Below are 21938 nucleotides of genomic sequence, written 5' to 3'. Positions count from 1 at the left end.
TAAAAACAAGATTTTAAAAACGACTCTTATTAAGAACAGCTAGCTGATCTATTGAAACTACTAATCGTCATAGCCTATACTTTATTCTGCATTTTTGTATATGGATTACCCATCCAGTTTATTTTATAGGAGACAGTTGCACAAATCTTGTGCGTGAATAGATTTAAATACCGTGCGCCAAAACACCGGCATTTACACTTTTTCTAGCGTCTTGTATCTTAACTACACTCGCCTCTCTTATAAAGCAGACCAAAATATGACCCTTCTATCTTGCACTACAAGCAATGCTTCTTCTCTTAGCTCGCTTAGCGAGAAATAAATTGCTAGACCTTGTTCCACAGCGCTGTTAGCGACAAGATGAAATGCCGACGTGTAAAATGGGGACTGTTTTAATTTGAATGTTACATTCATTCATTTGATGCATTCTATAATGTATTATTAACCCAAACGTACATGAATATATCTAAAACTTTTATTTTGCTATATTTCGTAAGAGCGATCGCCCAATCGGGTCAGTGGTTAAAAGCGCGCAATGTATTTAAAGAACGTCGGATTTCATGCTCGATGCTGTTACTGCTGTGGGCACGTATGTCCTTGAAAGACACAAGGTTTGACTTCAACCAATAGGTAACTTTCGCGTTTCCCAAATCCGCAAGCAGAAAGCCAAAACATCACCCACTCATTTTCATACTTCACTAGGGCACCAGGTTTTTAAAATAAGACAATCGTGATAACAGAAACGGAGTTGCTTTGTAGGCGAGAATAAATTAATCCACATAACTCAAATACACAACAAATAAAAAATGCATATAAACTCCCACTACTATTTTCACTCACTAAGAAAAATATATAGTAACCAATGTAGTAAATATGTCAACCAGCATAGGTGTGCCTATGTTTTTACATTGAAGAGAAATAGAATTTGTTAATGGACACATCACATGTATTAGAACAATGACATTTTCATATTGTCAAAATAGACTACCATCTTCAAAAGAAAATAAATCCACTTTGCAGGGAATGGAATTAATTGATTACATTGACTAATTAAGTTGCACTAAACAAAACAAGAGTTAATTGAATGCAATTATAAATCAGATAAAATGGTTTATACAGTCTAATGTATATGATATTGATGAAACAAGCACTGGATGGCTTAAGATACTGCTACGGTTTATTTGGCAACAGATTTAGAAGAGGTAACCGTATGGTGATGTGTTGTTTTGGGTTTTAGTTCAAATACGAACATCTTTTGGAGCGGAAACAAATTGTTTTTGTAGCAAATAATCAGAGTGGTTCGCCGTTTCATCAGGTAACATATTGCAGTCAATATTTTCCAAAAAAAAATAAGTGTATTTACACAAGAATGATGATGAACATATAAGCCGACTATGTTGGAGAATTCGATTTTCATAAAACTAGTAATTCCTTCTTAGTAGCAGCATTAAAGTAGTGAAGCTAGTATTAATGCAAACAAAAAGAAAAATTCTGTGACAGTTAAAATATTATGGATTACCTAAATGTTTACAAGAATAAAATATAAATAACAATGGTAGAGCTAGAGCTTTGTTTTGATTAAACTTGCATGTTTTATAAAGAAGTGTAGAAGAAATGAGATTTTTTTGTTGCCAGATGCCTTCTGTCAGATATTTTCTGCTTGTTGTTTGTTTTCTCGTACGATTTGCTGCAGCTCCACCTAAGTCACCAGAAAAGAGTAAGTTTTTTAAGGAGTTACAAACAAACAACAAAAACTATCCCTCACAAAGTGCAGATGTGGCAACTTTAACTCCTGAGCGTGTATGATGTGTATGAAATAAGATAGACTTAATATAAAAAATGCCATCGTGTCAACACTTGACTGCGTAAGAATGAATAAGTGACAGCTTACAAAACAACAAGCAATAAGCACCATAAGCGTACAGTAGAATTGTTTTGGGAAAGTTAAGCGAATATTATAATCTTAATTCAAAAACTAATTCCAGGTAAATGTTATTATGCCCACTGTGGTCTATCTAACATTACAGGAGTATGCAGAGGAAGTGTCATTAATACCATTGGTAAGTTTTACATTTGATCAAGTTTTATACAGGCGAGGCATCTAATTTGGAACAACAACAACTATTTCCTGAGATGCATTCTATTTATTTCCGACTCTTGCTTTTATTTAATGTGGTTATACTACTTGTTACTTATACATTACATGTTTCTAAATCTCTGCTATACAATTTCAATAGATTGTGCCCCAAATATTGAAGTACTAAAATGGACAGCAGCAACTGGAACAGGTGATTGAATAGTTTTAATTCTTGCTTTTAGTGCAACAAATATATAAGTCTGTCACCTCAGCATACCTAATTTAAATTGACTTTAATTTCGTAATCAGAATCTTGTAAGAAAAGGGCTTGCTGTAAAGACACCGACACCTTTCCAAGCACTACATTTTGTGTTCGCCTAGGTAAGAACTAATAACATTACATTGAGTGGCTAACTTTGTCAACACACACTTTATTAAGGGGTTAACATATCTAAGGTACTTTATATTTTATCAGAGCCAGACTGCAAATACATCAAGGATCTTAGCAACCAAGGAAGCTCGCTGGCGTGTGACAATATAATTGACGCGGCTGCAAGTATACAACACAAACTAATAATAATTAGGCTATAATTAGTACATGTGTCTGATTTTACAGTTTTCAGGCCTGCCGACAACAACAACAACAACACAGCCAACAACTGCACCTATATCACCAACTACTGCACCTATACCACGAGCTACAACACAGCCAACAACTGCACCTATACCACCAACAACTGCACCTATAACACCAACAACTGCAACCATAACACCAACTACTGCACCTATAACACCAATAACTGCAACCATAACACCAACAACTGCAACCATAACACCAACAACTGCAACCATAACACCAACTACTGCACCTATAACACCAACAACTGCAACCATAACACCAACAACTGCAACCATAACACCAACAACTGCCCCAATACCAGCAACTACAACACAGCTGATAACAACACTTATCACAAGAACTACAACTACACCGGCGACAACAACACCGACCGCAAAAACCACTACACAACCGGTATCGACATCAGTCACACTAAAAACAACACAAATAGTAACAGCAACAATTCCCCTTGTAACAACCCCTGATCCAGTTTTACTTCAAATAGTTTCAACTGACAGCAATTCATCTCCCATAACGTCACTGATCTCAACACAAACTGGCACATTACCTATTCTATCTATCACTACACCAATATTACCCATTACACCACCCATACAACAACCCACAACCCAAAAAACATCTCTTTTATCATTACCAACACCGCCTAACCCACCAGTAATAAATTCAACGAAAGGATTAAAGCCAGTTAACATTCTCCCCCACATTAAATCTCCTAAGCCATATTTCCCTGGTAAGTTTAATTATCAATGTGTGAAGAAATAAATGTGTCCTAAAAATAAGTAATACTTTGCATGCACTTAACACTACCAAATCCATTACTTTTTGATAAAAAAGTCCTACTTGTCCCAAACTCCCAACACTTATGTTGCCGCATAGTAGCATTATACAATTTAACAAAATGTGGAATGAAACTAGCATGCAAACTAACTTAAGCATGAACATAGAAAAAAATGATGTAAAACATATTTACGTGTTCTGTTCTTCTTCTGAGAGATGGAGACATTTAACTTCCGATGTTGTTTAACAGGTGGCCCTCCACGTCATCACGGGGTAATAATGAAACATCATAACCTTGTTGAAACAAACCACTATCATATTGCGTTGAACCGATTCGATGTTACCGAAGCGCTTGAAGAATTAGAGTATGAGATTGTAAGAGAACTTGAAAAACAAACTATCTATTCTACTTCGTGGTTTGACTGGGGAGACGTGAACGTGGCTGCTGCTATTGGAAATTGTAGCTCGAATGCGACGGAAGGAGAAGAGATTCTTGGATTGCCGAATTTTTCAATTGATTTCATTTACAATGCTGCTGATCTGATCGACTGTTCGGACGTTGTAATAACTTCTTCCCAATTTCCTGTCGAAAAATTAGTTATGCAGACTCTCCAAAGTAATTTGCGGGGAGAAGTACAGAGGCACAGCGCTGCTGTCCATTATGAGATCATTTCTGGAGAGATACCGTACCTCAGTGTTGCTGGATATACCATTAAAAATCAGTCGAAATTGGAAGCAAAGGAACTAGAATTTTCTATGAACTCCCGCTATGATAAGATCGTAGAAACGGACGTGGTTGAATTTCAGAAAGAGATTTATCGCAAAACTAAAGAACAAATATTTGTCAAAGATGTGGGGGGCGGCTAATGTTGAAGTTGTGGGTTCGCGCTCCGAAGCCTCGCGACGACGCTGTTCCATCCTGCCCCGACGCACACGATATCCGACTCCGCAACGCATTGCACACCGATGTATGACACTTGTCCGGCACATCTCAGTTTATTGTACGGTAAAAGTGCGACATCGAGCTTAGAGACAAAGTGAGAACAGCAGGGTATTGCAAGCCCCGTACTGCCTCACAGTACAGGAAAGTGAAAGTTTATATAACGAAAAACACGTGTAGCAAAACAATAAAACGCGTCATTGGCATGTGGCAATTGCCTCGCCTGGCATACACACAACTGGGTAATTGTTTTATTATCACGATTAGAATGACGGGAAAGTAGATGTTACGAAAGCAGCGAAACTGCATTCTATTCCTGTCATGCTTTTGTTTTCGCTATACAACGTTGCTTTATATTCAATCTTTATGTATTAGTGTTAAATTTAGCTATCTTTATATCATTAAATCTGTGCTAGAGCACAATCAACCGCTACAAATACGCCCACACCACACAGAATGGTTTCATATACGTCCGCAATCGCGAGTATTGTTCATTTGTTCCTCATCTTGAAATTGTTTTGTCGCTACTTGACATGTTCACGACGGTAGACTTGTTGCAAGATTCGCAACTTCTTGTGTTGAGCAGACTAGACTAGGCATCGATGAGGACATTTGATCAAATTTCGCTCACGCTTTCGTAGTGTCGTGCAGGGTATCAGTAGAGTATCAGTACTCGAGCAGCAGATTGTCTGAAAAACAAATTGGAGAGAAAGTACTAATGCCATAGAGATTGAATATTTAAATACAATAACGAGCGGGTAAGATAGGTAGAGATAAAACTGGGTTTTAAACGACAAATGGCTTCTGCAGTAACAAGCGAACAATTTACTGTAAGGTAGTGGTTCAGGTATAGGCAGCTGAATCACTGTGAGTGTGCTAACTCACAATACGCATACAAATATAAGACCAAAGAAGAAATAGACATTCGGGCCATAACATTAATGAAACCCTGCGAGTGTATTAACTCACAATAAGCCTAAAAAATAGGTATAAGAGGGCATTTTGCCATCACTCGTTGGGGGAAAACATTATTTTACCCATCTCAACGGTTATGCTTGTTGGGGTCTTAGTCAGACTCACCTCAACAGTAATAAAGTATAAAGCACACATAACAACTCAACGGTTATGCTAGTTGGAGGTCTTTGTCGGACCCTACTTCAACAGTAATAAAGTATATAGTATTCGGGCCACATAGACTAGTGAAACCCTGTGAGTGGTCAGCTCACAATATGCATAAAGTATAGATAAACAGAAAAAGATTCACCGTTGACTGCAGTTGCCATCGGAAGGATCACGTCGAGGTCACCAATTGTGGGGGGCGGCTAATGTTGAAGTTGTGCTCGCGCTCCGCAGCCTCGCGACGACGCTGTTCCATCCTGCCCCGACGCACACGCTATCCGACTCCGCAACGCATTGCACACCGATGTAAGACACTTTGTACGGCACATCTCAGTTTATTGTACGGTAAAAGTGCGACATCGAGCTTAGAGACAAAGTGAGAACAGCAGGGTATTGCAAGCCCCGTACTGCCTCACAGTACAGGAAAGTGAAAGTTTATATAACGAAAAACACGTGTAGCAAAACAATAAAACGCGTCATTGGCATGTGGCAATTGCCTCGCCTGGCATACACACAACTGGGTAATTGTTTTATTATCACGATTAGAATGACGGGAAAGTAGATGTTACGAAAGCAGCGAAACTGCATTCTATTCCTGTCATGCTTTTGTTTTCGCTATACAACGTTGCTTTATATTCAATCTTTATGTATTAGTGTTAAATTTAGCTATCTTTATATCATTAAATCTGTGCTAGAGCACAATCAACCGCTACAAAGACTTAAACTTTGTATGTCGTTTCGTCAACAGCGAAGAACACAGTTTCTCCGGGTATGGCTGCAACAAAACCGGAGATATTTTTAGCACAACTCGCTGCAAATGTAACCATACCACAGTATTTGCTGTGCTCCTGTCAATCAAAACCGTAGCCGTACCATATGGCGTAAAGGTGGGTTTTGTTTAGCTCAATATAACGTCCATTATTGATCCTTGATCAATATCTTATTGTTCCTTTTGACAGCTCTGCTCTTACACGACGGAGGCAGTGTCAGTTTTACTCCTCCTCGCTACGGTTTCGATCCTCTTGTACTTTCGGGTTGAAATCAAGAGCGACAGAACGTTTATACAGATCAATATGTCATTCTCGCTGCTCTTGTTTCATCTAGTGAACATTTCTCATGATATGGTTGTGAATGATGCTACAGCTTGTGAAGCAGCGACTGTAGCGACCCATTACTTAGTACTGACCACTGGTAAATACCTAGCTCTGTATGTTCAAAGAAAAATAACTTGTCGACTTTTACCATAGCATTCTAAGCTGTAAAAGTGAGGTTCTATTACGTGGCACTATTATATCGAGTTTGCCTATTACCCCACATTAAAATGGCATGTTTTAATTATAGTAAGGCGGGGAAAGACGGGACATTTTTTCAATCTATTTTCTCGTCTCATTCGGTGGCAAACTAAGAATATTCAAAAATATATACAAAACCGTACTCTAACGACTCCAGTAGGCCGTTGTTTTTGTATAAAACATGATCAGGATATTTGGATTTTATGTGCTAAAGGTGTCCCATCTTTCCCCACCCTGACCCTACTATATAGTTTAACTTTAACACGAACTTCGTGAGGCTTTCGAATCTGTTAAGGCAACATTTCTCTATCCATTATGCTAATTGTGGGTTGCTAAAAAACATGACATCCAACAAAAAACAAGAGTTTTTATTCTCCAGGTTGTTGGATGTTAGCTGACGGGGTGTTTCTTCTTATAAAAACGTCGGACAACGTTATTTCGTTCAGCACCATAAACGAAAAGAAGAAAAATGCCATCGCTTTTATCCTTTGTATGTTGGTACCTGCTGTAATAGTTGGAGCTGCGGCGACGGTCGGGTTTTTCCAGGGCGAATACATGTCACCTTGCTTTCTGTACACCAGCACTAAGGAATATAAAGAAAAAGTGCAGTACGAGGGACAAAAAAGTAACGTCTCTGTTCGGAAGTATGACATCTGTTGGTTGAAGCCGAATTCGCCCATTTTTCTTGCGACAGTGATAGCGCCAGTGGCCACAATCTTGCTGGCTAACTTGATAATTACAGTGAAAGTGACTATTTCTATTATACAACTGAAAAATCGGTCACGAAAGATGCAGAATTCCCGCGAAGGAGAAAGCCAGTATGATAATTTGGTGAGCGCCACCAAGGCTTTGATCATACTACTCCCAGTACTGGGACTTCCGTGGGCCTTGGGATTTTTAACAGGTGTGTATTTGATGGTGTTATGGCGTGATTCCGTAAGCCACATTCGAATTGCCAGCTCGAAGTGTTTTTAAAATACTCTCAATTGATGCTTTAACAATATTCTCATATCTTTTGTTACAGGTATCGAAAGCCACCAGTCGTCGTTGATTTTTATGTACCTCAACGTAATAATTAACGGACTTCAAGGTGTGGTTGTGTTTGTTCTCTTCTGTGGGATGAATCCAGCACTACAAGGAAAAGTTAACCGCAAAAGGAACCATATCGGGGCCACTCCAAAATCCACATCCGAGCCGACAGTAGATAGGACGAAAGGGACAGATTTAGACTAAATGACTTTTACAGCGCATTGTGCTGCTGATGTGAATTGTTATTATTATTTGTTAGTTTGAGGCAAAACCTGTCTTGTATTTTTGTTGGCAATAAAAGGAACTAAAAGTCGTTTTTCTTGTAAGATTCTAAGTCTAAAAGTCTGTCTTTAATAAAGACAAAGAAAAGGGTTAAAACTTTTAACTTTGCTTTTCTGGAACATCATGGAATCTTTCTAACAGATACTGAAGGTACTCTGTTCAGTCTGTACATATCTAGCATAACATTTCACATGAGCATTTTATTTCATTAAGTCCGCTGATTGACGCACACAAGTAAAAGCGAACAGAAAAGAGTTGGGAATCAACTTAATAGGGTTCCGCGGGCGCCCACGGCAAACAGAGGTGTCTCCCGCGGTTTACGCAGGCCAGCAGCGGCAGGTACAGAAAGAAAGGAGTTTTCACGACATCTGAAGTACATGCGACTATGGTACAGTATACAGGAGGACTCGGCTGCGTAAATACTTCATTCTACAGCGAAGATTTGGTCACGGGTTTCGTGACGTCACAAAGGTTGCTTGTGGCGTCACGAGCGATTGATTTTGATTCGAGAGCAAGATCTTGGCGAATTTTCCTTTCGAGTCGGTTGTCACGTGATTATGTACAAACTGCATCTGACGGTTAGGTGGAGCGAGAGTAGCGAAAAAGGAAAATACGGCGGCAGGAGTTTTTGGGTGCGCAGGTCATGGGGTGAACATGGAATGCACGGGCTATTTACAAATGTACACGCAAGTCGGTTGGTACCGGTTCAAAGCAGTTCAAACCGATCAATACCGGTTTGACTGGAGCCAGACTCAAGCTACAACAACCTCGAATCAAGAACTTTTTCAAGAACAAATAAATACCGCCACGATGTGACGTCATCGCTCATGGTGCTGACGTCATCACGTACGTCTTCAATGTTTGTGTTTATCCGGGGACTGACGATCCTTGGTGGCACCACCCCCAAATTGCGTCAAATCCATTGGCTGCTCGTCTGCACCACGTGATTGGCTACGGTGACCTGTTTAAGGGAAACAAGGGTTATTTTCTGCCGATTTTGAAACGAATTCATAAAAAAGTGAGTAAAATGAAACAAAGGTGTATTATTACATCATCCGACCTCCTCCCTGGTTGTCCTTATGCTTGGAGGAAGAAGATCCGGATGTTGATGTTGATCCCTTCCTCTGTTCCTTACCCTCGCTCTTTGATTGCCCACTACTGCCACTGGTGGTGGACGAGGTAGGAGGTTTGGCGTTTCCGTCGAGCCCCGGCATTGCACCAAAGGCAGCCATCTGGGGGAGTGGTTAAAGTTTGATACATTAACATATGTAGAATATGGTAGGTGTAATTCTGTTTAAAAACTTTATTAGATAGCCCAAAATTTCTCAAATACAAAATTAAATAAACAATGAATCTCATGATTTTCCTAGACTTTTGACTTTTGTGTGCTCATTTTAAAAAATTACACGCCAAAAATAACTTTGTGTAAGTGGGATATATTGTCAGGGAGTGCCATTTTCTGCTAGACTGGAAAAATGCAACTTAATATTTCTAACCTGAGCTGCAAATAACTCTGGGTTCATCATGTCCATGGGAAGTCCAAGCAAATTATTTAAACCCTGATTCTGTGACCCCATCATCATGTGGGGGAATAACATGGGGTTTCCCCCTGCCCCAGCAAGAAAGGGATTTGCGATTCCTGGGAATCCCCCTCCACCCTAAGAGAAAAATTCTGATTGAAATTGATATCAAATATAAATAGGAACAAATTGATATAAAATTAAAATATATTGAAAAAAACACATATAGAGTTCGCAAGTATCGCCTGTGAGCATATGGTACTAAATTTGAAATAAGATGTCTATGTTTCCTACCCTCTGTAATGCGGCAAGAGCTTCAGCCATTGGATCGTTATACGAGGAAGAAGAAGATTGTTTGGTGGAGGAACTCGAAGATCTGTTTCCACTGCTGCCTCGCTCATTGTGCTGAGGAAGATGAGGGGAAAATTAATTAGAAAGATATGAATGTAGCTTTTTCCTTGCAGAGCGGAAAACTACAGTCATTATATATTGGGTGTTGTTTCATACACCTCATGCCAGCTTACAAGTTACTATGTAACTTTACGGGTGATTATTTTTCACTAACCACTTTCCCACGTGCTGGACAGAAGTAAGAAACAAAGAAGATTTTTCAGTTTTAATTCTTGGGAAGCTAAATATTCATCTAGTGTATTCTGTCGCTTGGTAATAGTTTGTAGCTTAAAATAGGTTGATTTTTTATACCTTCTTGCTCTTCCGGCCTCTGCTTCCATCCCTCTCATGGGAGGAAACTCTTGTTTCTTTCTTTGATGATGAGGAGGAGGAAGAGGAGGGAGTGGGATTGTGACCTTGGGAGAGAGCAGCCATAGCAGCAACAGTGGCAGGATCTTGTCCAGGAAATCCTCCACCTAAAAGTGGGTTTGGCATACCTGGGGAAACAGGTAATGTGTTTATTATTTAACTTAGAAAAGCTTGTGGTTGTATTTTACTCACTAACTCGTTTTGCCCGGATAACAAATCGGCACCAAATCCAAAGTCCTTGACAAGGACCTCACCCACATAGAATATAAATGTTAATATTCCTACAACACAAACCTACCTCCAAAGAATGGTAGCATTGGAAACCCTGCTGCTGTGAGAGCCTTTAAATCATTCATCTGTCCTTGGCCTTGCAAAGCAGCCATAAGTTGCATGGGGTCCGGCATCATCATACCTTGTGCTTGCATTAAACCAGGGAACATGTTTGCTGCTCCAGGAGGGAGGCCAGCTAGTGCTGCGGCCGATGCGGTGGCATTACTGCTCGCTGAGGACACCGAGTGGGAGGAGGATGAGGAGGACTTGGAGGTTGGTGATTGGGATGGAAGGAGACGAGTGTGGAGCTCTTTTGGGAGGAATTTCTATAAAAAAATTTTTTTTGTTAATTTTGGATGAAAACATTATTTTTAAATTGAAAAATGTTTTAACCAATGAAATAGGCTTACCGATTTTCGAATAATATTTGACCAATCAGGAGACACCACCACATCGGGGTAAACACGCAAGTAATCGGCAAGGGTTTGTAGCTCGGGGGCGTGTCTTCCACTTAACTGGGAGAATAAAAGGAAAAACAAAAATTATAAACCAGATGCTATAGTAATTTACCTGTCTTCTATGCAAAGGTTAAAATTTGAATTTATTTTGAAAGTACAGTTTAACTTCATGTGAGTAGAAAATAGATTGTATATAAATGAATTTTACCTATTAACTGCCACGTGGCGATAAGCCCAAGGACAAACCATATAACCATGACTAATTATTTTAGGGCGGGGTTTGTATAACACGGATATATAAAACAAGTTTCTATATCTCTGTACCTTCTTTCCTGAAGTAAGGTTGACCACTGTCACCCTCTCTTCCCCTGTCAACTGTGAGGGGTCTGAGGGGGGGCCCTTGTCGGGGTTATTGGGTCGCGAGCGGGGTCGACTATGTCTTTGTGAGGGGGAAGCTCGACTAGGGGTAGAGGACCTCGACGGACTCGCTTGATCGCTCGAGTGTTTCTCCTCGGTCACACGAGGGCTTCCTTGAGGTTTTACCCCCATGAGCATCTCAGGGGTGACACCCGGTGGTAATAATCCACCAGCAAGCAACGCAGCAATGTCTGGAAATTTTGAAATTTCTATAAATGTTTTGTGACTTTTCAAAGGTTGTGGTAAAATAATAAAGTTTAACGAAACCTACACACTCTTGTTGGTAAATTAATTTTGTTATAGTTTAGTAATTGTTTAACCTGGTGGGAGATTTGCGAGGTTGTTTAGAACCTCCGGTGGTAGACTAAACAAAGGGTTGGTGGGGTCAACTCCGAGCGCTCCGGAGTTCATTTGTTGGAGGAGAGCAAGATCCGATAGCTGTTGCTTCATTGAGGAGGAGGCAGAGGATCTTCCGGAGGATACAGGAGCAGTCGTTGTGGGAAGAGCAAAGTCGGAAGATGACCTGTGCTTCTCAGGAGTCTTTGTAAACCTCATTTCATCAGCGTTGCTCTCAATTTGATTCCTCGTCGCGCTAAGAGCAAGTTTTTCTGCGTCCTTTAAGAGCTTATCAGCCTCTGCAAGCATCTCATGGCTTTTGCTAGGGTTTTCCCTCGATTTGGGTGAAGTTGGGGGCTTGGGACTAATCATGGGATCACTTTCTTGACCACTCATCTCAAGGAGGGTCTCCGAAGAGTCGGTCTTCTTTCCAGAACTTTCATCAAGTTGCTGACGTAAGGCTTGGTAATCAACCACAAAACCTGTGATATCACATGAATTAAGTCATGAAGTTATATGACTAATTTAGTGAATTGAATTCACATCATGATTCAATTATTGTAAAAATATTCTTTGAAAATATCGTAACAAAAATTTGACATTACATACAACAAAAATCAGCCGAGAGTTTTAACATATGTGACTGAACATCTTACCTGAGTTGTCCTTAAGCCAGTCTGCAAGGTCTTCATTCAACGGAGCTTCTTCTCCTGACAGCCGTACACCCTCTGTGTTATTATGCACAGGTATCCGTGTGTCCCTGGGTAACATGGCAGGAGATACAAACTTGGACTTCCGCGCTTTCTGTGAAACATGATTCAGAAAATGTGAGTGTAATTTCAAGGTTGAAATTTAGTAAATTTCAGGTTTTTTATTTGCCTTCTACTAGCAAGCTTAAAATAGAACCCAGTTTAAGTCTTAGGACATGCTTAGACGCAAAATTTAAAACTGAGTTTTTAGATGCAATCTTAAAATCGAATGCATTTTAATTCAAACACATCAAAAGTTAGTTTAGGGTTAAAATAATTAAAGATACCTTCCCAGATGATTTTCCTGGACTATCTTCTTCCATCTTTCCTCCTCCAAACATGGCGTCCAGTTTGCTTCCTCCTCGCCTCTGAGGAGTTGTTCTCTTCTCCCCAAGCATGTTAGCGATGCTTTTCTCTGAAGACTCTTTCTCCCGAGATTTCCCTGCATCCGAAGATGAGGAAGGCTTTGGTTCCGGAGGATCTTGATCTTTGCTCTTACCAGAGGACACAGGAGGCAGCATTGCTCCTGGGAGGAATCCTTGCATCAACGCGAGCTCTGGAGGCAATCCCATGCTCTTCAGCAGCTTCTCCATCTCGTTGGGAGGAAGCATGGGAAGAGCCGAGTGCTCCGGTTTGTTCATCATCTGGAACGGATCAAGCATCGGAAAGAGCGGAAGAAACGCAGCAGCTGCCGTCATCGGATCAACTCCTGCCTTCATTGCATCTTGCATCACCTGGATTTAAAAAGAATTTTATTTTTTAAACATTTTACATCACAAGACAACAAAGGGTATTATTCTCGCTAACTAGTCAGTCAATTTAGATATTGCTTTTGCTTTTTAGTCACCTAAAAATAAGTTTAATAGCATACCTGTAATAAATCATATACAGGTTTTATTTGGCTGATTAAATTTGTTTATATTTTATTTAAACAAATGTTTTTTTTTTATTAACAAAAGTGCCACGACTGACTCCGTCGTTAGACAAGAATACAACTTAAGCTTGGAGTAGAACAACAATATTTTTAAAAGGTGAAGTCCTGACCTGTTGGATTGGATTATTTGCTCCGGACATAAGTTGCTCCGGAGTTGGAAGAAACATCTTCATCGCATCACTCTGTTTAGATGAAGAGGACTCCTTGGAGCGAGATTGGGAGGGGGAGGAGGAGAGATGTCGGTACCCGGAGTTTGATCTTGGACGACCTCGGGAAGAGGACTCTTTGCTCTCCGACTTTGCCATCTCCTAGTGGAAGGAGGAGGAGGATCATATTTATCATATTTTATAAGTTTAGTAAAAAAAAGTAAAAAAATATCAAATTAATTGTTAATTGCCTCGGTACTGCTATATTTAACAGGTAATATACAAACAAGCAAACTGCTGCTATTGCTTGCAATTTTCTATCAAAGCCTTGCTACATGGCATTTAAATCAACGGTTTAACAAAATATATGTTAAACTTTTAAGAAGTGTGTTTGAAAAACATGAGAAAATTCTGGTTTAAATGTCAAAGCCTATGACGTTAGAGTCTTACCCTTCCCTTATGGAATTATTTAATATTTTCATTGGTAATTGTGCCTTACCCTTAGATTGGCAAGCAGTGATGCCGAACTGTTTCCTAATTCTTCTTCTTTACTTGAGGAAGTTGACTTACTGGAACCACTGGAGTATTTTCCACTCTGGATTGTGGAATGGTTGAATTTAATTTAAAAAATACAGTGAGATCTTGTTTAAAAAAAACGTTTATTTAAAATTATGTACATTGTTTAAAAAGATTGTATAAAAACTGTAAAAAATAGCAGGGTGTATTTAAACAAAGATATGCTGGTTTGTATTAAAAGGTTATATCTTAAAAATAAAAAATATTCTTTCATTTTTTGTTAAGAATTATTTACCTGTGTTGCAAAAAGTGGATTTTGTTGAGTCGTTGATGACGAGGCAAAAGATAAACCAGGGTTGCTCGCTGCCATTAATTGCTCGATCTTACGTTGCAATGCTTTGTCCATTGGTGGGAGCTAAAGGGGAGGGTAAGAATTAAATAGAGGAGATTTTGAAGATGAATGTAAAAAAAATTCTAAAAAATGTCAAAAACAATTTTTACAACAAATAAAGAGTTTTTAGCGTTTTTTTAGAAAATGTTGTGCAAAAACAAAAAAATATTATTCTAAAACATTTTTAGGAAGCTGTGTCTTACAGATTGCGCTGGGAAAGATAGTCCGGCTGCAAGCGAGGACTGAGGAGGATCAGGTCTTCTTCTCCTTCTACCTCTCCTGGAGGAGCTGGATCGCATTGGAGGTTCTGCTGCTCCTGCTGCCATTATTTGTGCCATGGCTGCTTGGAGCTGTTTCTCACTCGCTGTAATGGAAAAATAGGCATTAAAACACTGTATGGCACCTGTAACACTGTATGGCCACTGTAAAACTGTATGGCTCTGGCCTACGGGTTGGTAAGCCTGCCTCTAGCTGCTACAATTGTGGGGTGTGTATCCTGGACAACACGTTTGTCTTACTTTCTCCAAACCAATAGATCCTTAAACGGTCAAAATTGTCAGCCATACTTAGTTAAAAATAAACCTATGTGATTACTTGTAAGCAAGCATGACTTGTATAAAACAGACACTTTTTTAAACTGGATAGATTAATTTTACCAGCTAGGTAATCTGTAGTTGCTGTGATTGTGTTTTGGTTCGAACTCAAAGCCCCAGATGAAAGTGGGGTGATGCGGCCATCAGAAAGTGGGGTCGATGGGTGAGAACTAGGGGTTCCTGGACCCATAAAGGACCCACTTTGCCCAGGTAATGCACATGGGAAGGTATGGCTAGGTGATGGCCACTCCCCATTCATTATACAGTAGCACACTTGCTCCACCCGCTGGATAAGAACCCGGTCCTATAGAAATAAAAAAAATGTAAGAATAAAAATATTTTTTAAAAGAAAAAAAAAAAACTAAACTATTTTTTGTAAAATAATTTCTAGAACTTGTGGAAAATATTTTACCTTAGGCCATCTTCCCGAGGTTGATTGTGACATCATAGAAGACATGAGGAAACCTCCGTAACTTGAATTGATGGCGTTGAACAAACTATAAATCATGAACCATATAAAAATAAAGTCACAACAACATGAAAACTACACTAAACAATCATAAGCATATACTTAATCATTAGGACATAAGAAATTACCATAATCATGGTATAATCATATAAAAAATCATATGATAAATCATATGAACAACACACACAAAGTCTATTATAAAACTGTTGGCTTAAAATAAATCTAACTTTACATAAACAAACTTACTCTTGTGACATTGGGTTACTATTTTTCGATCGCAAAGACATTTGAACGGGAGTCAAATCTAATTCCTTTTTGTCCCTGGTGATAAAAATAAGGTTTAATTTCATGAAAGTATAAGTGCTTGCTTAGACGGGTGCCATGGCTTGGTGCACGCATCGTAACCAAAAGGACCAAACTCGATGCTTGACGCTGATATTAATACACAATACTAATTAGTGCATGTATCTGTAGTGTAGTGTAAGACATTACTCCAACCCAATGGTCACTAATATTTTGTTGTCCAATTGACAGCCACACACAAAACCATCTTACTTACTTTTCTGTTTCTTTCACCAATGTTTTCTCTTTTCCTTCATCAGGAGATTGTTTTTCTTCTGGTAAAATCTCGTCTGTTTTTACATCTTCTTGTTTGGTGACCTTCAAATATTTAAAACTTAACAAAATGCCTTATAAAGTTTTAATTTATTACAGAAGGATACTTAAAATTATATTATTTTTTTAAAATTCATTAACGAAATAATAACTTTTTTATAATTCAATAATTATAAATAAATATTATCCACCTTAAATACTGACATTTAACAACTATACGTGACACACTGTGTGCAGGAGTCTCATTCAATTAATTGATAAAACTACCTCATCATCCTTCTTTTCTTCAGTCTCTTCCGGTTTCTGATCTTTAGAGCTGATGTCGGCAACCTCTTTATCAGAAGGACTCATCGCCTCCTCCTTACCGACATCCAGCTGTTCTGCATCCTCTTTGGGAGCAACAGAAGACTCTTCTTCATCTTTTTGATCCTCTGGAGCAACTGCAACATCTTTTACTGGATGCTGATCTTCAGGAACATCTTCCTTGAGGGAGGATTCAGGAGCAGATTGAGGGTCATCTGAAAGAAGAGAGTTTTAATAAAATGAGCAAATTACCAAATAATTACATTAGTAAACAGATTTCTTCTATTTCATACGTTTAGGCTGAGATACTAAAACCATCTTAAGAAGTTAAAAGGAAAAATGAATGTTAGAAGTTTCTTAAACCACACGTTTGAAATAAAAGTCGAATCTTACATATGCTGCTATGTTTAAATTGAGGAAGACCAGAAAATCAGTGTTTTTATTTCAACAAATAAAAGCTTCCAACCTTTTTCCTTTATTGCATCCTCTTCTTTTTTATCTTCCCGGACTTCATCCTTTTTAGGAGCAACTTCCACAGGAGGATCTTCCGCAACTTCTTCTGTGGGTTTTGAAACATCCATATCTTCCAAGGACTTCTCAGGATCTTCATTGATTTTATCATCGTTCTCAACAGGAGGTGGAGCAACATCTTCCCCAACTTTTTCAACCTTTTTATCTTCTCCATCTTTTTCAACATCCTAAAAATTAATGGAATTAAACTTACAACTACAACAGGTCATCAAAAACAACCAAAATTTACATGAAAACGAAACATTTACAAACCCTATTAATTTACTCATATTTAAAAAACTTATTACCATTTTTTATCATCCATTTAAATGTAAACCAGTTTTTACTCTGATTTAGGTGTTAATATAAATGAACAGGGCTAAATCACATTACATTCACCACAACAACTGTTCAACAAAACTTCCCAAAGACGACAAATTTATCTCAAATTCTTTACCTTAACCACTTTCTCTTCTTTGTTCCCCTCCTCCCCATCTTTTGCAACATCCGGATCAACTTCCATCTCTTCATCTTTCTCCTGTTTCACCTTCTTTTCCTCGACCTTAACATCTTTGCTTTCAGGAGCATCTGGAGGTTGTTCTGATGCTTTAACCTCCTCTTCAGCTTTCAGGATAGCTAAGGATGTAAAAAAGTGAATAAAAATTTCAATAGATTTTTTTTTAATTAATTTTTTTTTGTCTGGAATATTGTGTTACTGCAGATGCCGCCATCACACAATTATATTCACCTGCTTTTTCCTCTTCCTCCTTTTTCATGATCTTCATCAAGTTTTCTAATTCCGCCCTAAAGTTGAACAGATTTGTTTTAAAATCAAATTAGAAAAAAAAACATTCTAACGTAAATTGGCTGCAAAATCAGCAATATTGCAAATTATGGTGACACACATAGGCATTACTCAAATATTTTAAACATCTTGTTTTTACATTCACAATCACTTTGTATTTACATTCACAATCACTTTGTATTTACATTCACAATCACTTACTTTTCCTCAGCAAGTATCTGCTGTTTGAAAGCTGTTGGGTTCGATTCGTATTCTCGCATGGAGTTAAGGAAAGATAGACTTGCGTCGTTCAATGTATGGATCTCAGTTCGTGTTACACCATGTCTGTGATGTCATAATAAAAATGCGATGTCATAACAAAACTAACGTCATATTAAAGTAATATAACAGAAAGGTGATATCATAATAATGCAGTAGAATACAAAAAAGATCATATTAAAAATGTTACACTGATGACTTGGTAATCTTTAGATTTTTAAACATAGAAATTATATTACCTGTCCATTGCAACGAGAAGTTCGTGATCATGAACTCCGGAGCGCCACCAAATGGGAAGCTCCGGACTCCTCTGACAAAGAGCGAGGCGCTCCTTTAGTTTTGGATGCGGGAGGACTTCAGTTCGGATCTTATCAAGAAGTCGGATGCGGTAAAGAGTCCTCGATGCTCGTTCTTCAGTGATCGGATCGACATCGATGTTTGGAATCTCCTCGTTTAAACCTGCAGTGTTGCGCAATATCAAAAATTTTTAAATTGTAATGGAAACAATGAAATTCCATACAAACAGTCAAATTGTCAGAAAGTTGTGAAAATGAAAAAAAAGCATAAAACAGGCTTTAGCTTGGTGCCAACTATTAAAACAAACAAGCATAGCCAAACATATATTGCATTTACCGCATTAATCAATGAGGTTCCTGAAGTTTGATAACTATAGGTGTAATTGCAATTTAACAATGTTGCTTCAGACCTACAAAAAATATTAAAAACATCTGTACCACACTCACCAATATTGGTCCCATCTGAAGTCCCAGGTTCTTCTTTCCATCTACACACTTGCTCGCACATGTTCCTGAAAGCGATGTAGTAACTTCGTAAACTCTCATCTGTCTTCCGATCAAGACGAGCGATGTTGCGGAACCTCCTCCATAGAAACTCTCCCGAACGAGGTTCTCTCTCGATCCCGAAGGTGGAAACTGTGCGATAAAAATCTGCTTCTTCTCTTCTCGTCCATCGACTGCAAAACAGTAACATTTTAGACTTCCAAAAAATTAAGGAAAATCATTGTCCTGTATTGTTAGGGGTGCATTGGGCACGGGGTGAGATACTTTACATGTTTTCCCAACTTTTTAAACTGGGGACACATTATAGGTTTTATCTTTGTTGTTGTTGTTTATGTTTTGTATTTAAATTCCTATTATTTCATTCACACGACAATGCAGCAGCCAATAGTGTAAGAACAAACAAACCCAGCAGAGATGAGCAAACTAGTGGAAAAAAAGTACAATGGACAACTTATTTGTATAAAAAATGCAGACCAATATATATTAGTTTGCCCATTCTTGCTGTAAAATAATAAGCATTATGAGCAGCCAACATATTGCGCAATGCATTTAATACATGGATAACAATGTTTAATATTACATAACAATGACATGCAACATAAGGTACCTGCACACGTCCCATCTCAAATAAAAGTAATCGCTAATAATATTATATTCCTATGTCAATAAATAAAAGCTATTATGACATATATAATGAGACAAAAAGGTGGCTTTGGGCAAAAATTTGAAAATGTTGTGAAAAAAAGATAAAACAAATTATATTTTATTAGAATAAATCTCAGCAAAACATATTTAATTTCTGTTAAATATGTAATCTGTTGCGCTCCAAGTGGTAGGTATTGTAAATAGAAATATTATAACTTACGTTTGAAGAACTGGTCGCCGAGAATCTCGGTTGTCTTGGTAACGAGGACGACCACATCTTCGTTCAATGTTCATTAAACGTTGCTGCATCTGGTATAAAGTATATTATGATGTCAAAAATGTGAAAGAAATTGATGTTTAATATTTTATATGGGTGAGGTCCTGCAGTATGATATGCCATGGGAGCTGAGAATTGGGTAAATGTATTCTGTTACTTTTCTGCTACCAGGCATATAATGCAAATATTCTTTTAAAATTAGAAGACCTTATCAGGAAATGCAACGCAACTATGCTGGGTGCAAAAATAGAGATTAATATATGTCTAGTAGAAAAATATTCGTATTAGATGAAATATATATGTGGTATTCTTACATGCTTATGTTGCTTCTGGTATAAAGTAACAATGCGTCGTAACCTCGTGTTGAGTTCAGATACCGTGGGCCATTCCATCCCTCCACTACTAGCTGCGGCATCTAATGCAGTTTTCCTCTTGATTTCATCAACCACTGTGTGAATAAGTGTGAGAATAAATATATGTATAATAATAAACAAAAGAAGAAGGAAAATGTTTATATAAAATTGGCAATTAATTAGGACATGTGTAATTTAAAACAGAAAAGAAATTTTATCATGTTTTAATTTTTTTTTAGATAATTAAACACTACATATGTGTGAATAGGACATTGAAACTTTACTTTTTTTTTGATTTTTACCTGCATCCTCATCTTTTTGGTCTTCATCTTTCTTGCTCTTGGGATCAACATTGGATGCAGGAGATGCAGGCTCAGTGTTTGGAGTACCTGGTGCTGGGGAGTCCTGAAGGAAAAAGGATGATGAGAAATGTAAAAGCAAAAAAAAATTTAAAAAATAAGAAAAACTTTCACTCAAGATTTGCTGACAATAGAAAAGCAAAGTTTATATAATTATAGTGTATTAAAAACTTTTGTAAAAACTATCTTCCGAAAAAAAATTGACATAATTTAAATTTAAAAAGCATATTTCGCCTTTCCTATGGTGGAGCTTGGTCAAAATATCAAAATCTTTGACAATTTTTAACTAGAAGTTCAGTTTTTAAAATATATTACCTATGCGCCAGGGGTAATTAAGAGGTAAATCTAAAAACTTACGTCAAAGTCTATCTCAGGAAACGTTAATCTGGCTGGTTTGTATTCTGGATCACCATCTGTGTCTCTGTGGTGATAAATTGCTTATCAAGGTGCAGAATGGGTAATTAAATGATAACAAAAAATAGTTAATATATACATTAACACTTTTGTCTTTAAATGCATTTTTTTATTTCAGGACATCAGTTTTATTTTTTGTGGTATAAGGTGAACATAAAAATCTAATATAATAGTAAAATAGAAATCTTACTCTGGTTCAAAGTTTGCCTCAGCAGCGAGAGCTCTTTCATCTGGTGGTCCAACACGCTCAAGGAAACACAAGGAGGAATCAGCTCGTATTAAACTATATTTCTCATAACCTGATAATAAGGGGGTTATGGGGTATTATTAGGGGTAAAGAGAGTAACTTTTCTTTTAAAAAACAAATTTCTTTTACTTCAAAAAATTATTGCAAACACTGAAGGTAAAAAATATATAAAGTCAAAGTACAAAAACATATAAAATAAATGAGAATTGGGAAAAATATAAATAAATATTAATGTTAGAATGCGTTTTGAATGTCTATGTCTAAATTACGAACTCAAAATTACAGTATATTTAAGGAAAAAAATTATTGCATATATAGTAGGGTGGGGAAAGATGGGATACCTTTAGCACATAATATCCAGATATTCTGATCGTGTTTTAAACAATTAACAACCGTCTATGAGAGTCATGGGGACATATTTCTCTAAATGTTCTTTGTTTACTACTAAATGGGACGAGAAAGTAGAGATAAAAAGTGTCCCATCTCCCCCCATCCTACTGTATATTTAGAACCCACCATGTTTGTAAATTCCAATCAACAAGCTTTTATCGCACTCATGGTCCCACCACACAGTAGGGGGGTCTTGTATTCGATCAATTATCTCAAGATCCAAAGCCCTGGGGGTGAGTGAAAGTTGATTA

At 37.9% G+C, this 21938-nt stretch overlaps 3 protein-coding genes across 8 annotated transcripts in view; 2 read left to right on the top strand and 1 right to left on the bottom strand.

Annotated features, from left to right (window-relative positions):
- The first annotated feature begins 140 nt into the window (after positions 1-140).
- LOC149727163 (uncharacterized) lies at positions 141-5690 on the top strand. Of its 2 annotated transcripts, XM_089890527.1 has the most exons (8): positions 141-1312; positions 1633-1714; positions 1983-2057; positions 2235-2285; positions 2384-2455; positions 2550-2630; positions 2698-3444; positions 3742-5690. In XM_089890527.1, the coding sequence occupies exons 2-8, from the start codon at positions 1633-1635 to the stop codon at positions 4356-4358; spliced, it is 1725 nt and encodes a 574-aa protein (XP_089746653.1). In that variant the 5' UTR covers positions 141-1312; the 3' UTR covers positions 4359-5690. The 2 variants fall into 2 exon arrangements, with proteins under 2 accessions (XP_089746653.1, XP_089746652.1); XM_089890526.1 differs by having other exon boundaries at positions 145-1714.
- Positions 4469-21938, bottom strand: part of LOC149727161 (uncharacterized) — a 35194-nt gene continuing 17724 nt past the window's right edge. For 4 of the 5 annotated variants that reach the window (XM_089890479.1, XM_089890481.1, XM_089890482.1 and 1 more), the window contains exons 39-70: positions 21814-21914; positions 21241-21349; positions 20994-21057; positions 20580-20682; positions 20239-20372; positions 19868-19956; positions 18946-19175; positions 18442-18661; positions 18146-18268; positions 17888-17943; positions 17597-17775; positions 17096-17327; positions 16594-16844; positions 16271-16371; positions 15958-16032; positions 15655-15739; positions 15306-15546; positions 14853-15013; positions 14554-14673; positions 14242-14337; positions 13707-13904; positions 12950-13396; positions 12570-12717; positions 11898-12395; positions 11485-11768; positions 11113-11217; positions 10731-11028; positions 10376-10560; positions 9968-10078; positions 9650-9811; positions 9214-9385; positions 4469-9114 (exon numbers count right to left, since the gene is read on the bottom strand). In XM_089890479.1, the coding sequence (XP_089746605.1) occupies positions 9008-9114; positions 9214-9385; positions 9650-9811; positions 9968-10078; positions 10376-10560; positions 10731-11028; positions 11113-11217; positions 11485-11768; positions 11898-12395; positions 12570-12717; positions 12950-13396; positions 13707-13904; positions 14242-14337; positions 14554-14673; positions 14853-15013; positions 15306-15546; positions 15655-15739; positions 15958-16032; positions 16271-16371; positions 16594-16844; positions 17096-17327; positions 17597-17775; positions 17888-17943; positions 18146-18268; positions 18442-18661; positions 18946-19175; positions 19868-19956; positions 20239-20372; positions 20580-20682; positions 20994-21057; positions 21241-21349; positions 21814-21914 (5485 nt within the window). In that variant the 3' untranslated portion in view covers positions 4469-9007. Of the gene's footprint in view, positions 9115-9203; positions 9386-9649; positions 9812-9967; positions 10079-10375; positions 10561-10730; positions 11029-11112; positions 11218-11484; positions 11769-11897; positions 12396-12569; positions 12718-12949; positions 13397-13706; positions 13905-14241; positions 14338-14553; positions 14674-14852; positions 15014-15305; positions 15547-15654; positions 15740-15957; positions 16033-16270; positions 16372-16593; positions 16845-17095; positions 17328-17596; positions 17776-17887; positions 17944-18145; positions 18269-18441; positions 18662-18945; positions 19176-19867; positions 19957-20238; positions 20373-20579; positions 20683-20993; positions 21058-21240; positions 21350-21813; positions 21915-21938 lie in introns of all 5 variants that reach the window. The other variant, XM_089890484.1, reaches the window with a different exon arrangement.
- LOC149727162 (corticotropin-releasing hormone receptor 1-like) lies at positions 6607-8187 on the top strand. The gene is made up of 3 exons (XM_089890558.1): positions 6607-6741; positions 7222-7746; positions 7867-8187. The coding sequence occupies exons 1-3, from the start codon at positions 6624-6626 to the stop codon at positions 8073-8075; spliced, it is 852 nt and encodes a 283-aa protein (XP_089746684.1). The 5' UTR covers positions 6607-6623; the 3' UTR covers positions 8076-8187.

This window comes from Ciona robusta, chromosome 12, assembly GCF_009617815.1.
Source record: "Ciona robusta chromosome 12, ASM961781v2".
Classification (NCBI taxonomy): Eukaryota; Metazoa; Chordata; class Ascidiacea; order Phlebobranchia; family Cionidae; genus Ciona; species Ciona robusta.
This window is presented reverse-complemented; position numbering and strand designations above follow the sequence as displayed.

What these genes read in the sequence shown, in the direction of transcription:
- LOC149727163 (XM_089890526.1), top strand. Translation starts at nt 1,612, where the DNA reads ATGAGATTTTTTTGTTGCCAGATGCCTTCTGTCAGATATTTTCTGCTT. An exon ending in ACCTAAGTCACCAGAAAAGA is followed by an intron (nt 1,715 to 1,982) that starts GTAAGTTTTTTA and finishes AACTAATTCCAG; the next exon opens with GTAAATGTTATTATGCCCAC. An exon ending in TATAATTGACGCGGCTGCAA is followed by an intron (nt 2,631 to 2,697) that starts GTATACAACACA and finishes TACAGTTTTCAG; the next exon opens with GCCTGCCGACAACAACAACA.
- LOC149727162 (XM_089890558.1), top strand. Translation starts at nt 6,624, where the DNA reads ATGTCATTCTCGCTGCTCTTGTTTCATCTAGTGAACATTTCTCATGAT. An exon ending in TTACTTAGTACTGACCACTG is followed by an intron (nt 6,742 to 7,221) that starts GTAAATACCTAG and finishes TTTATTCTCCAG; the next exon opens with GTTGTTGGATGTTAGCTGAC. An exon ending in GGCCTTGGGATTTTTAACAG is followed by an intron (nt 7,747 to 7,866) that starts GTGTGTATTTGA and finishes CTTTTGTTACAG; the next exon opens with GTATCGAAAGCCACCAGTCG.